This window comes from Musa acuminata, chromosome BXJ1-11 (assembly GCF_036884655.1).
Source record: "Musa acuminata AAA Group cultivar baxijiao chromosome BXJ1-11, Cavendish_Baxijiao_AAA, whole genome shotgun sequence".
In the NCBI taxonomy this organism is placed as follows: domain Eukaryota; kingdom Viridiplantae; phylum Streptophyta; class Magnoliopsida; order Zingiberales; family Musaceae; genus Musa; species Musa acuminata.
In genome coordinates, this window is record NC_088337.1 from 30,922,941 (window position 1) to 30,936,473 (window position 13,533).

General features: G+C 37.0%; 2 protein-coding genes across 2 annotated transcripts; both read left to right on the top strand.

Annotated features, from left to right (window-relative positions):
• Positions 1-1,414: 1,414 nt before the first annotated feature.
• LOC103972142 (enolase) lies at positions 1,415-7,482 on the top strand. Its single transcript, XM_009386358.3, has 17 exons — positions 1,415-1,577; positions 1,775-1,838; positions 2,246-2,310; positions 3,190-3,237; positions 3,345-3,431; positions 3,526-3,606; positions 3,697-3,798; positions 3,875-3,955; positions 4,035-4,109; positions 4,881-4,943; positions 5,050-5,130; positions 5,238-5,432; positions 5,521-5,571; positions 6,510-6,598; positions 6,674-6,725; positions 6,843-6,899; positions 7,142-7,482. Exons 1-17 carry the CDS (start codon positions 1,512-1,514, stop codon positions 7,220-7,222), a joined length of 1,338 nt encoding a protein of 445 aa, XP_009384633.2. The 5' UTR covers positions 1,415-1,511; the 3' UTR covers positions 7,223-7,482.
• A 1,238-nt stretch (positions 7,483-8,720) lies between these two features.
• Positions 8,721-10,346, top strand: LOC103972632 (very-long-chain aldehyde decarbonylase GL1-10). The gene is made up of 5 exons (XM_009386977.3): positions 8,721-9,111; positions 9,367-9,689; positions 9,770-9,917; positions 10,003-10,035; positions 10,208-10,346. Exons 1-5 carry the CDS (start codon positions 8,782-8,784, stop codon positions 10,274-10,276), a joined length of 903 nt encoding a protein of 300 aa, XP_009385252.3. The 5' UTR covers positions 8,721-8,781; the 3' UTR covers positions 10,277-10,346.
• Positions 10,347-13,533: the final 3,187 nt, after the last annotated feature.

Consider the following 13,533-nt stretch of genomic DNA (forward strand, 5'->3'; position numbering starts at 1 on the left):
TGGAGGATGCAGCCATTCCTAAGGATTAGCTTTCACCCTCACCACGGAGAGAGTGTGATACTTTGGAGCACAAACTTATGTTGCTGAGTCTTTTCCATTTGTGTTGACAAGAGCTCAAAGGATTAAGAGAGGAGGAGAGGAGACATCTATGAACATCTAATTTCACCGTAAGGAAACTTAATCAGTAATCATACTTACCATTAGGAATCTTACTTAATAAGCATTCATTAGTGACTGGGTAAGTCAAATGGATTTGATGGTTCGTTTGAGTCCATATGAGCAATTACTTCAAACAAACCAACCCTTAAAAGGGCATATATATATATATATATATATATATATATATATATATATATATATATATATATATATATATTCTTGCACCTTAGACCTGGTAACAACGGGCAAACACCTCGGGGTTGACGTGATGACTCAAACCACGCATAATACTTCGACGTGATGTGTCATCTCGAAGCAAACGAGATGTACTCAAGTGGTACAAGTCGAAACGATCATATCCCACACTGCTTGGGGGCGTACAAGACAGTATTATGCAGAATTGTCCAAACCTACTCGCATCGCGCGAAGCATACCGGTAGGTCGTCCGAGACGTCAGTGGCTATTAACGGACTGTGTATAGTCGATCCTTGGGAATAGGTATAAATGTCAACTCTCTGGCCGTGCCATCAAATTCAGGTTACATGTATTTGTGTGCCATCAAATTCAGGGAATGTCGAACGCCCTCAATTCTTTTGAAACTAACTTAAGCTTCGAATAAATCTAATCAAGCATCCCCTTCAACATCGACCCTTACTCCATAAGAAAGCACCATCGCATGAGAATTCCGAGTCCCACCTCGGGTAAGTACATGAGACTACTACCTTAACATAACCTCCTCATCATCAACCCATCGAACACTCGACGTGGATACCCTCATGCGATCGGGAAGGGACCAAAGTCGTACCAACTCCCCGGATATAATGTGAAGACTACAACACATTATCATTTATATTCTCGAAAAATATTATTATTATTAAAAATAACAATATATTAAATTGGATTTTAGGATCTTACGATTTTAATAAGATGACACATTCTAAAAATTAAAATTGTGATATATTTTATTTATCAATAATTTAAAATTTTGAATGATCTCAAATATTACTATATATCTTATATTAACATTATTATAATTATAAGATTAATTTTAAATATGATCGTTACTTAGTTGGAAGATATTTTATTATAAAATAAATAAAAGAATGTTTTACTAAATCGCATGGAATGACATGTAAATATCTATCTTAGAATGCGGTCAAATCCACGGATCGCTACCCACAAACCCAAATCCAACGGGTAATATTAGTTCGACGCCATCGGTATCTTCCTACCCTTGCACGGGCTTCTCGTTACTTCCGCTCGTCTTTATAAGCCTCCGAGAGCGTGAGTGGCAGCCGCAAAGAACTTCCATTTCCTTCTTCCAATCCGACAGAGTCAGATAAGAGCTAAAAATGGTGACGATCACGAGCGTCAAGGCCCGCCAGATCTTCGACAGTCGCGGAAACCCCACCGTTGAGGTCAGATCCGGGTCCTACTTGCTTCGATTTCTCTCAGGGTTTAGGGTTTTTAGATCGCCGGTGATGCCTCAAGATTGTTCTCTTTCTGGGTCGGATCCGATGTATATTTGTCGTACTGAGTCTTTTCTGCAGGAAAAGTCCATTTTCGATCTTCTTCTCTCTTTAGAAACAGAAATTGTTTGTGGTGTTTGTTTCAGGTGGATCTTCGTTGTGACGACGGTACCTTCGCCAGAGCTGCTGTCCCCAGTGGTGCATCCACAGGTAACTAGTCCAACTGCATAACTCGTTTGTTACTTCTGCTTCTACAAATAAAATGCCATCTTGGTCTATAGAAGTGTTGAATATTATGAGAAAGATTAACCGTGAAAGGGCTTCGATTCTCAAGAAGGAAAGAAACGTTACCCTGTTTGGCTACTGCTTGCTTAAGGTGGTTTGTAGTGCATATCTCAAGTGGTAAAAAAAATTATAATCATTATGTAACCACTGCTGGCTGGAATTGGTCCAAATATTATCTTGTTGTTGTTGTTCGCTGCTGCATCACGTATCCAAAGGTTTGGCATATTGGTTATTCTGGTCATGAATGCTGAATTTTGGGTCTCATAGTTTAATTATTTTTTTCTACTTGTTTTACACATGAAGATGCTAATCAGAAACTTTTGCTATTTCAGGTGTATATGAAGCACTGGAGTTGAGAGATGGAGGATCAGATTATCTTGGAAAGGGTGTTCTGAAGGTTTGTTCTGAATTTTCTCCTAAAATGTTCTGTTCGACATGTTGCACGGACTGTATATGATGTATGGTGAATTTCCATTGATCGTAAGCTGTTGGCCCTATGATCCACCGCTAGTTGTGTGAAGTGGTATGGTTTCGTATCTTGATGTTTTAAAAGAAAATTGGGCACACGTCAACCACAGGTCATACAAACTTTTTCTTTTTGTGATTTCACTTGTTGCTGCAAATCGGAGAGTGTTCTCTGTCCTCTTCAAATGACTTTGACTTTTCAAATAATCAGTGTTGTGTTGAACTTTTAGTAGACTCCTGTTAGATAAAATAGATTCACCACTTACCTAAATTATTTTTCTGTGTTTTTGTTTTTGTTTGAAAAAATTATCTCAAAAGTAGTAACCCCAAAGATTATGAAGTTATCTTAACGTTATCTAAACTTCTATTCGTTGATGTTTTCTGGTGTCTGCATGCTCTAGCAGCATTCAAACTATTTTTATAATTTTTTATCTGGTACCTAAAGATAGTATGTTTCTGTTTATTATATAATGTAATAATTCTAGCTTTCCTATTTTTTGGGAGGAACTGATTCTGTATCTGACAATTATGATATTTGTCCTCTTCAGTTTACATATGTACCAAGCTTACAATATATTCAAAGTAACATATCATACTTGTCATTCTTTTGTGGAAAATAATGTTCAACTCCTTGTCTATAAAATAAAATTGAAATTATTTTTCTGTTAAACGTCACATATTAGTTCAATTTCCAAACTTAGTGGCTTATTACTTGTTCTCTATGAGACTTCTATGTTACTAGTTTTATGACTTTTAGGTATGTTGTTATTGTAGTACAGTTATGGTAAAACTTTGACTCATTTTGGTTCAGGCTGTTGAGAATGTGAACGCTATAATTGCTCCAGCACTGATTGGGAAGGTATGCAAATGGCTTTAAGTTCTGTTCACTTAATTTGAATTATTTTTAGTTGTGATATTAAAATGCACAATGTAGTCTAATCAATGTGCTTTTGTATATCTTTGCAGGACCCTACTGAGCAAGCACAGATAGATAATTTCATGGTCCAGCAGCTTGATGGCACACAAAACGAATGGGGCTGGTGCAAACAGAAGGTACAATGCTCCTATTTAGTCACCATTTCGTACATGCTTTGATTATTTTGGATTTATCCTGATTCGCCATTTTCATTGGATGTTGTTGTGTCAGCTTGGTGCCAATGCTATTTTAGCAGTATCACTTGCTGTATGCAAAGCTGGTGCAAGTGTGAAGAAGATTCCTCTCTATCAGGTTAGTGAAGTGATTATGCTGTGTGAGAGTGTGAGTAATTGGTGAGACTTTTTATTGTCAATATGTAATCTTTTTTCCCCCAAAATACAGCATATTGCAAATCTTGCTGGAAACAAGAACCTAGTTTTGCCGGTGCCTGCATTCAATGTTATAAACGGAGGATCACATGCAGGAAATAAGCTGGCTATGCAGGTTGTCATCCTACCAGCTATCTGTACAGCTGTTGTCGAGCATGTAGTTATATGCTTATGTTGACTTGTTATGATAGGAATTCATGATTCTTCCGGTGGGGGCTGCCTCTTTCAAGGAAGCCATGAAGATGGGTGTGGAAGTTTATCACAATTTGAAGGTCAATTTTAGACTATTTTCCTACCTTCTAACTCTTTTCTCTAAGAACCTCATTTGACACTCTATCCTCTTGTTCTCAGGCTGTCATTAAGAAGAAGTACGGACAAGATGCCACTAATGTTGGAGATGAAGGCGGTTTTGCTCCCAACATCCAGGTCTGTTGTGCATGTTGATTCTTAAGAGACTATCTGTGCAATTTCACCATAAAATTTCACTCACTCTTTATTAACTTCAATATGTGAGCTAATTCATTCAATTAGAGTAGAGTCTAGATAGAAGTAGTCCCCTTGAGTTTATTATGTTTTTTCCTTTAATAATATTAGTGTACTATATTCTCGTTAGACCAGTAGAGGAAATCTGATGATAAGAGTTTGGATCAGACGTCAAACTATATTGCTGCCATTGCTTCTAGTGAGATCACATCAATTAGTACCAGAGTATATTTGGGATCCTAGGTGGAATGCTGCTTTGGATCTGTTCTACCAATAAATTTGCTTTTGGTGTTCAACCTGTTCTATTCTCTGGTTGTCTAGTGGTTTTAAATCAGGGTTACATTTAATAGATAGCTGTTAATGCTTTCCTGGTAAATTTAGGCTTAGCTAATAAAATCCATTCTCAGAAGAGTTAGATTTTATCATTTTAGGCTTTTCAGAAACTTCTTCCATTATCTTTCACCCTAACTCTGGAGTTGTTCTGGCTTATTAGATAGGAAGCCCTTGTAACATTGTGTCATGTCTAGGCTTACATATGGAAGCCCCTTGCAGCATACCCACTTTTAATCAAACTTGAATTTCCTTGTCAAATCATGTGCCGTTTGCTTTTAAACATTAAAAATGTTATTGCTAGTGGAAATATGATAAATTCCCATATATATATATATATATATATATATATATATATATATATATATATATTTCTAATTGCAGGAGAACAAGGAAGGCCTTGAACTTTTGAAGACAGCTATAGCTAAAGCTGGGTATACTGGCAAAGTATGCTTTTAATATGTGTATTTATTTATAGTTGTATATGATTTTCCTTATATGAGTTCACAGTCGTAAAATTCCAACTTTTGATTGTGCTTGGTTGTTTTTGCAGGTTGTAATTGGCATGGATGTTGCTGCTTCAGAATTCTATAGCGAAAAGGATAAAACTTATGATCTCAATTTCAAGGAGGAGGTGAGTTTATAAAAATTGACAAATGTAGGGAATGTGTTCCTGCTTTATTATTTTATATAGTTTTCTTAACATCAAATCCACTGACATGCAAGTATCTGTTATTGCAGAACAATGATGGTTCTCAAAAAATATCTGGAGACAGTCTGAAAAATGTCTACAAGTCGTTTGTCAGTGAGTACCCCATTGTATCAATTGAAGACCCATTTGATCAGGATGATTGGATCCACTATGCAAAGCTCACAGAAGAGATTGGAGAACAGGTGCAAATTGTTGGAGATGATCTTCTTGTCACTAATCCAACAGTAAGTTTTATTATGAAAAGCTGAAATTAATTGGATTCTCTTAGGAATTCTCCTATTAAGGTCTGGATTATTTTGTTCACTTCTGCAGCGTGTTGCCAAGGCAATAAAGGAGAAGGCATGCAATGCACTCCTTTTAAAGGTATTTGTTAAAATGATTTAATTTATTCTTGTTCCTTTTTCAGATGGAGGATTCATTATGTAATGTGCTCGTAGATGAGTAAATATTCAAGTTATATGAACATAGTGGGGGTTGATTATGTGGTGGGCTTGTAGACAAGAGAAGAATCAAGTTCAATGAACACAGAGGTTGTATCTGATCAGATATGTCAGTTGGATTAGCCACTAAGAACCTGCAATCAGAATAACAAAGGATCTGATGATATGGAGATAGAAAAGTGTATGTCCTCATTATTTGGGGTTGGCCACATGAATCTTTTGTTGCCATTGAGATACGTAAAAAATCATATGTTTAATTAAGTTTAGAGAACTTAAATATTTATTTATAATTTTTATTAAAGTCTTTTTAGGTCTTCTTTTATCTCTCATCGTACTACTAACATTAATCATCTCACATCTTTTGACTATCACATTCTGAGCTCCCCACATGGCCATATCATCTTAAACGATTTTATCTCATCTTATCTTCTATCAATATGATATCTAGTTGTTCACGAATAAAAATATTTTGTTTCTTATCTTTCCTACATGAATTTTTTTCCTAACAAAAATGTATACCTATTGTTAGGAAAAAAATTCATAGTTAATGGGAAGAAGTAAGAAAATATAGTTGAAATTATCCACATTTTATCTGATAATAGAGAGAAATGATGTGAGGTACAATTGAAATTATGCGTAGAATTCATAGGCATAGTGCTAAGCTTGAATCCATACCAAAATGTTTAGTCTATCCTACATTGTTTTCTTTGCACATTTTAACTTGAAAATAGTATCTAGGTTTTTATCTTACTTTTTCTTCATATCGATGATTTATATGCCTACTTTTCTTTGGGGCATGTAAGATCAAGTGTCTGGATCTCTTCTAATCTTGTGGAACATTATGTTGCCGTGGTTGTTTAGGTAAATCAAATAGGTTCTGTTACCGAGAGCATTGAAGCGGTTAAGATGTCTAAACTTGCTGGCTGGGGAGTGATGGCCAGCCACCGGAGGTATGCCTTTAGCTCAAGCCTAAGTTATAATTAACACAGGTTGGTGATGTTAACTTGTCTCTTCTCTTGTTTTAGTGGTGAGACAGAAGATACTTTCATTGCTGACCTCTCAGTTGGTTTGGCGACGGTATGTTACTTCTAACCTTTATGTATCTTATGATTTCCTTATGCTGTAAGTCTGAAAATTCATTCTCCTGCAATTGGGAATGTCTCTGATGTTTGAAACATCATGATGCATACACAGGGTCAGATCAAAACTGGAGCTCCATGCCGTTCTGAACGTCTTGCCAAGTATAACCAAGTAAGCTATAACCCCAGTTGAAACAAAAATTTCTCGATGCGGAGTATGAGATAATCAATTCCTTCATCACTTGACACCCCTTAGTAGCTTGTGTTTGGGCATTACCATCCCTGGTGATTGATGCCTCAGATGGATGCTACAACTAGTTTCATTATGATGTGGAAAATTTGTTTTATTCTTCTTGTTGCTTTCTGGTTACGTTTCATAGTTAGATTAATGTTGATTTCATGTGGTGAATACAGTTACTGAGGATCGAGGAGGAGCTCGGTGCTGCAGCAGTCTATGCAGGAGCCAAGTTCAGAGCACCCGTGCAGCCTTACTAGAACATGGAACTATCTTTTCTGCTGTTACAGCCACAAAGTTTAACAGCTGCTCTTCTGCTGTTAATTACTGGTTCTACACTTTGCAGACGTACCTGCGAACTATCTTTTCTGTAGGGTTCGTGCATCAGGATATGAGCTTGTGATCATGGAAAGACTAATTTACTAGAAAATAAGCTCTTTTGCTTTGTCCTGCCAAAATATGCAGTGGGACATAAAACTTTTATCCAATCCCTGATCAAGAAAATTCCCAATTTGCTATCTGTTCCTTGAGAGGATGACAAGTCATGTCCATCTTTAACTACCTGCTATTCTTGCCGTGTTCTTGACTCGAGGCAGCGACTTCGATATAACTAAATTTCCTGTTGAGCAAGTCAATGCAAACTTTTCGTGGGATTTGATTAGTCAAAACTTAGGTTTAATTCTGTGATGTATTCCAGACTCGGATAGGTGCTTTTCTTGACCAATGAAACGTGTAAAAATATTTTCGTGAAATAAGTGAGATAAGAATTAGTTTTATTCATACTGCTTCAAGCCAGCGTCATTAAAGTGTTCGAGCAAATGCCGCTTAGACGTGCTTCGATGGTGACGGCGGCCTCTCCGCATGTATAGCATTCGCCGCAAGCTTCTCTCGTATCTACATGTCGACTTTTTAGAAAAGGAGGACAACGTGTTCATTTTCTTTTTCTTCCATTTTCTTGACCTTCTCACCTCTTCACGTGGTCCAAAACCTATTGTGAGACCAGAGGGTCTCTAGAAATTTGGTCTTTGATTCTGTTATGAAGAACCTCTCATCTCTCTCCATCCAGTTTCACATCGAAACCGTTGCTATAGTTCCGTTCAATAATATGTTTCGACAGCGACTGCACCAAAACTTCAACTTGGGAGTGGCAGGGACGATCTTCCATGAAATGCTCGCCACAAGTGCCGTGCCAACCCACGTTAGGTTGGCCAAAGAGTTGTTATCTTCTGCGTGAAGCAAGCGAGCAAGCAGCGGAGAAATAACACATCCAAACAAGCAGGAAGGCAGTCCAAGTTTGAGAATGGGGAGGAGTGTGTTACTTGTGGGTAATTAGCAGACGAAAGAAACTTGCAAACAACCAGTGAAAAGATGGCCAAGTTCGACAAGGGATGAAGTAGCAGGGAGAAAACAACACAACCAAACAAATCTCGCATCAGCTGCCGTGGTGCCCATTCCGATATACAAACCTTATCCGTCACATCCCCCCCTTGCTGTTTCTGATGTAGCAGAACACGTCCTCTCTCGCACAATGACGTTCGGCGCGAACATTAGAGCACCAAAGCGTGAAGTGATTCATGGCGTGCATGAATCATGGATGTGCGAAGCGTCGAACATTTGGAAACCCATGGCACGATAAATAAATAAATATACATTGATTGATCCGATGAATCTGATTAGTCAACAATTCAACGAGTTTGACCATGCTTGTGTCTATATACTGCCCAGGGTTTGCTCACCACCCCCATCATGCATGCGCACGAGGCTCCACCAATTTCATCTTCCTCTTGCTCTCTTTCTTCTATCGTTGGTCGCTGCTACCATGCTGCCGTTTGCGAGGATTGGGGACGCGGAGGTGGCCATGGGGAGGGACCTGACGGCGGTGGAGACGGCGTGGTTCCGATACTCGGCCGGCATGTCCGACTTTTGGCTCTACGCCCACAACGTCGTCTTCCTCCTTCTGGTGTACACCCTCGCGCCGCTCCCCTTCGTCATGGCGGAGCTCAAGCGCCCCAAGGCCATCCAAAAGTACAAGCTCCAGCCCAATGTCCACTTCCCTGTGGCCACCTTCGTCAAGTGCTACAAGAACGTCGTCAAGACTTTCATCGTCGCCGTCGGCCCTCTGCAGCTCCTCTCCTATCCTACAATCAAGGTAAAGTTGATGTTTGATTCGATAGGATATATTTGAGTCAAGAGAATAATCTCACATCGATAAATAATAGAGTTGGATAATAATTTAACTTTTTCGATTAAAATGATATTTAATTTTGATCATCCATTAAATTGCATGAGTTAATTGTTTTTTTTCATGCTGACTGTAATCAAGAACGAAAGATTAAAATATGGATAAATTTATCCAAGAATTTAGTTTAGATATGTACCGTGTTAATGGAATGATTGTTCGCAGTGGGTGGGCATTCGGACGGGCCTGCCGCTGCCGTCCGTGTGGGAGGTGGTGGCTCAGCTGGCCGTGTACTTCCTGGTGGAGGACTACTTTAGCTACTGGCTCCACCGGGCGCTGCACTGCCGGTGGGGCTACCAGCACATCCACCGCATCCACCACGAGTTCTCGGCGCCCATGGCCTTCGCCGCTCCCTACGCCCACTGGGCTGAGGTGCTCATCCTCGGCTTCCCTGCCTTCCTCGGTCCCGCCCTCGTTCCCTGTCACATCCTCACGCTCTGGCTCTGGTTCGTTCTCCGCCACGTCGAAGCCATCGAGACGCACTGCGGGTACGCCGTCTTCTTCTTCCATGCCCTCCTCTCGTTTCGTTCTTACCCGCATCCCGCTGACACGTTGGTGCATGTGGCAGCTATGACTTCCCTCAAACTCCCACCAAGTACATTCCATTCTACGTAGGTGCCGAATACCATGATTACCATCACTATGTCGGAGAGAAAAGTCACAGTAACTTTGCGTCAGTGTTCACCTACTGCGACTACATATACGGAACTGACAAGGTTTAATCGCTGGCCCCATGTAGCCATACAACTCGACCTGCCAACTTCATATACTGATCGATACCATTCTCTTTAACTTCTGCAGGGATACAGATATCAGAAAACACAACTTGCAAAGGTATTCTACATCTTCTTTTACCCACATATTTATACGTCCTTACATATTACAGCTAAAAGATCAACAGAAAACACAGTGTGAAGCAACGGAGGATATAATCTTGACATTTTGGTCAACTGATACATGTGTTCATTTCCCTCCTTTTGACTCGATCTCATGCCAACTTGTGCAGCTGAAGGCTCAGGGCGAAGCAAACGTGCAAAATGAGGAAATGAATGGCATGTGGGAGAAGTATGACTAATGACAACCTTAACTGTGTTTGTAGTACTTGGCTTTGTTCATCAAGGGAGCCGTTGCATTCAGTATTATATCGGGCGATTAAATTATCTTCCTGGTGATGTTTATGGCTGTGTTTGAAATGAGAAAGCAACATTCATGGTTTAAAATTATTATTATACTTACGTGATGGGGAGAAGAAAACTGATGCACCGACGACTCAGAATTTACATCATAATATTTAAGATGATACTTGTTATGTTCAATCGAATAGAATGAAGCCAATGTAATTTTGTTAGAAAGTTTGATATAAAATGTATTTCTAAATCATTATAATAGAAATACAAGAAAACTAATGCGAAAATAAAATAGCGTACCTCCAGGCATTATTGTCAAGAATTTCAACAACTGTTTCTTATTGAACTTTGGTATTTCTGGGCTCAAAAGTCTTGCTTTAGTTGTTATAGAAAATCTTTTAGACTTCAAACAAATGTTGAGCCTAGGTACCAAAATCATCATTTATATAGATATTCTCTCATGAAAAATATTTATTATCACCAACTCATAATGTTTAAGAATTAATTTAAATTTGTAACGTTTGAATCATAATAAAAAATTTTAATGATATTAAATATTTAATAATAATAGTTACATTTAGAATAAAAAATCAAAATATTTAAAACATAATAAATGAAGATATTGATTTATTAAATAACTTGGTCTATACGTTTAGCTTACATTCTCTCACTTGGTATATACGTTTAGCTTAATAATTTAAATTAATATTTATTAAATAATTTTCTTAAGAAATAAATACATGAATCATAGCGATAAATTCTAAGAGTGAGTATTATTATCCATGTATCATGATGTATTTAGTTTTTTAATCTTAATGTTGTAATATTACTTAATAAATAAACCTTATGTTTATTATTAGTCCAGTAACAATATATTTTCTTAAACTAATATGTGAGAAAATATCACAATATATAAGAATTTTAACATTATTATAAAGTGGAACCAAGTCTCATTTTCTCTACATGATCCTTGAATTTTAGAGGTAGCGTGCCTTTAGTCAAAGGATCAACAATCATCAATTCAGTACTAATATGCTCAATGATCATTTTCTTTTCTTTTACATGTTCTCTTATGGCTAAATACTTAATGCCGATATGTTTACTTTAACTTCCACTTTTATTAATTTCAGCCATAAAGATAGCAGATGAATTATTGCAGAAAATTCTTAATGACCTAGAAATAGAATCCATGATTCGAAGCCCAGAATTGAAACTATTAAGCCATACACTATCAAATGAAACTCTTAAGTCATACACTATGTGAAGTAGTCTCAAAACAAGAGAAAAACTCAGCTTTCATGATAGAAGTAGAAGTCAAGGTCTGCGTAGAGTTTATCCAAGAAATAGCTCCTCTGGCCATTATAAAAATATATCATGACGTTGATTTACGAGAATCAACACAACTGGCAAAGTCTGAATTTGAGTAATCAATCACATCCAGATTGTCTGTATGTCTATACATAAGCATATAATATTTGGTTCCTTGTAGATACCTCATCACTTTTTTTATAGCTCTCCAGTGGTCCATACCTAAATTACTCTAATATCGACCTAGCATCCCCACAACAAATGTAATATCAGGTCTAGTACAGACCTGAACATACATAAGGCTTCCTACGACAGAAGCATATGAGATGTTTTTCATTGATTTTCTTTTAAGGTTGTTCTTTGGGCATTGATTCAAATTGAACCAATCACCTTTCACAATAGGAGCTATACTTTGTGAACAATCATTCATCCAGATATAGGTTTCTTATGATAGACCTAAAATACATCGAGATCTATCTCTATATATCTTAATGTCAATGACATAAGATACTTCACCCATATCCTTCATATCAAAATTTTTAGAAAGGAATTGTTTCACCTAATGCAACAAACCCTTATCGTTGATTGCAAGCAAAATATCATCTATGTATAAAATAAGGAAATATATTTTACTTCCACTGACCTTTTGGTATATGCATTGATCAATAGGATTTTTAACAAATCCGAATGAATAAATCACTTTATAGAATTTAAAATATCATTGGCAGGAGGCTTGTTAATAGCCTTTGCTTCATTAGGTAATTCTACAAGATCCCAGACTTTATTGCTCATCATTGAATTCATCTCTTCTTTCATGGTATCATGCCATAAATTTGATTCATTGCAACTCATGGCTTATGAAAAGTTTTCAGGATCATTTTTTGCTCTAATATTATAATCAGATTTTTATAGATATATAATATAATCACTAGGAATTACTGATATTTTATTTCTAGTAGATCTTCTTAATGTTGTACTATCCATGAGGAACTTATGGTTCAACTAGTTGTTCAGAAACTTGTTGTAATTTCTGAACTACTTAATCTATTAGAACACTATCAGCAACTTGTAGAATTTCAATGATTGATTGTTCAACCAGTTTGTACTTGAGGAGTGCTATGAACTATAACTAATCTATCATTTAATCTATCATTTAATGTGGAAGATTAAGATTCTATATGATCATATATAGAAACTATGTTCCTGATCGCTACCACTAATCACATCATCCTCAAGAAATTTGGCATTTCTTGATTCCATAATCCTAGTTGTGTAAGATGGATAATAGAACCTATAACCTTTGAATTTTTCAGCATATGTAATGAAATATCCACTAATAGTCTTCGGGTCTAGTTTCTTCTCTTGTGGATTATATATCCTGACCTTAGACAAACATCCCCAAACGTGCATATGTCGCAAACTTGGTTTCCAACATTTCCATAATTCAAATGGTGTCTTTTGGACAACCTTGGTTGGAACTCATTTTAATATATACACAACTATCTTTAGTGCTTTAGTCCACAAGAATTTAGGAAGATTGGAGTTACTAAGTATACTCTGTACCATGTCTAATAATGTTCAGTTTCTTCTTTGTACAACACCATTATGATATGAAGAACCAAGCATAGTGTATTGGGTAACAATCCCATGTTCTTGAAGAAACTTTGTAAAAGAACCAGGTGCTTGTCCATTTTAAATATATCTACCATAACATAGATGAGTCCTCATTAATATTACACCTTTTAGTACCAACGTGAATATGCATTGAACTTTGAGTATATCATTTTGTAAGAAAATACTATAAAAATTATCAGACAAAATATCTTTTCCAACACTATCAAATTTATATAATAAACGAAATGATGTGTATTTAAAATTAAAGAAATACCTAAGGTAC

Bases quoted from the DNA above. Each gene is read 5' to 3' on its own strand.
- LOC103972142 (XM_009386358.3), top strand. From the start codon at position 1,512: ATGGTGACGATCACGAGCGTCAAGGCCCGCCAGATCTTCGACAGTCGC. The intron at 3,432-3,525 runs GTACAATGCTCC...TTGTTGTGTCAG, and splicing joins GGGGCTGGTGCAAACAGAAG to CTTGGTGCCAATGCTATTTT. The intron at 3,607-3,696 runs GTTAGTGAAGTG...CCCAAAATACAG, and splicing joins AGAAGATTCCTCTCTATCAG to CATATTGCAAATCTTGCTGG.
- LOC103972632 (XM_009386977.3), top strand. From the start codon at position 8,782: ATGCTGCCGTTTGCGAGGATTGGGGACGCGGAGGTGGCCATGGGGAGG. The intron at 9,690-9,769 runs GTACGCCGTCTT...TGCATGTGGCAG, and splicing joins GCCATCGAGACGCACTGCGG to CTATGACTTCCCTCAAACTC. The intron at 9,918-10,002 runs GTTTAATCGCTG...TAACTTCTGCAG, and splicing joins ACATATACGGAACTGACAAG to GGATACAGATATCAGAAAAC.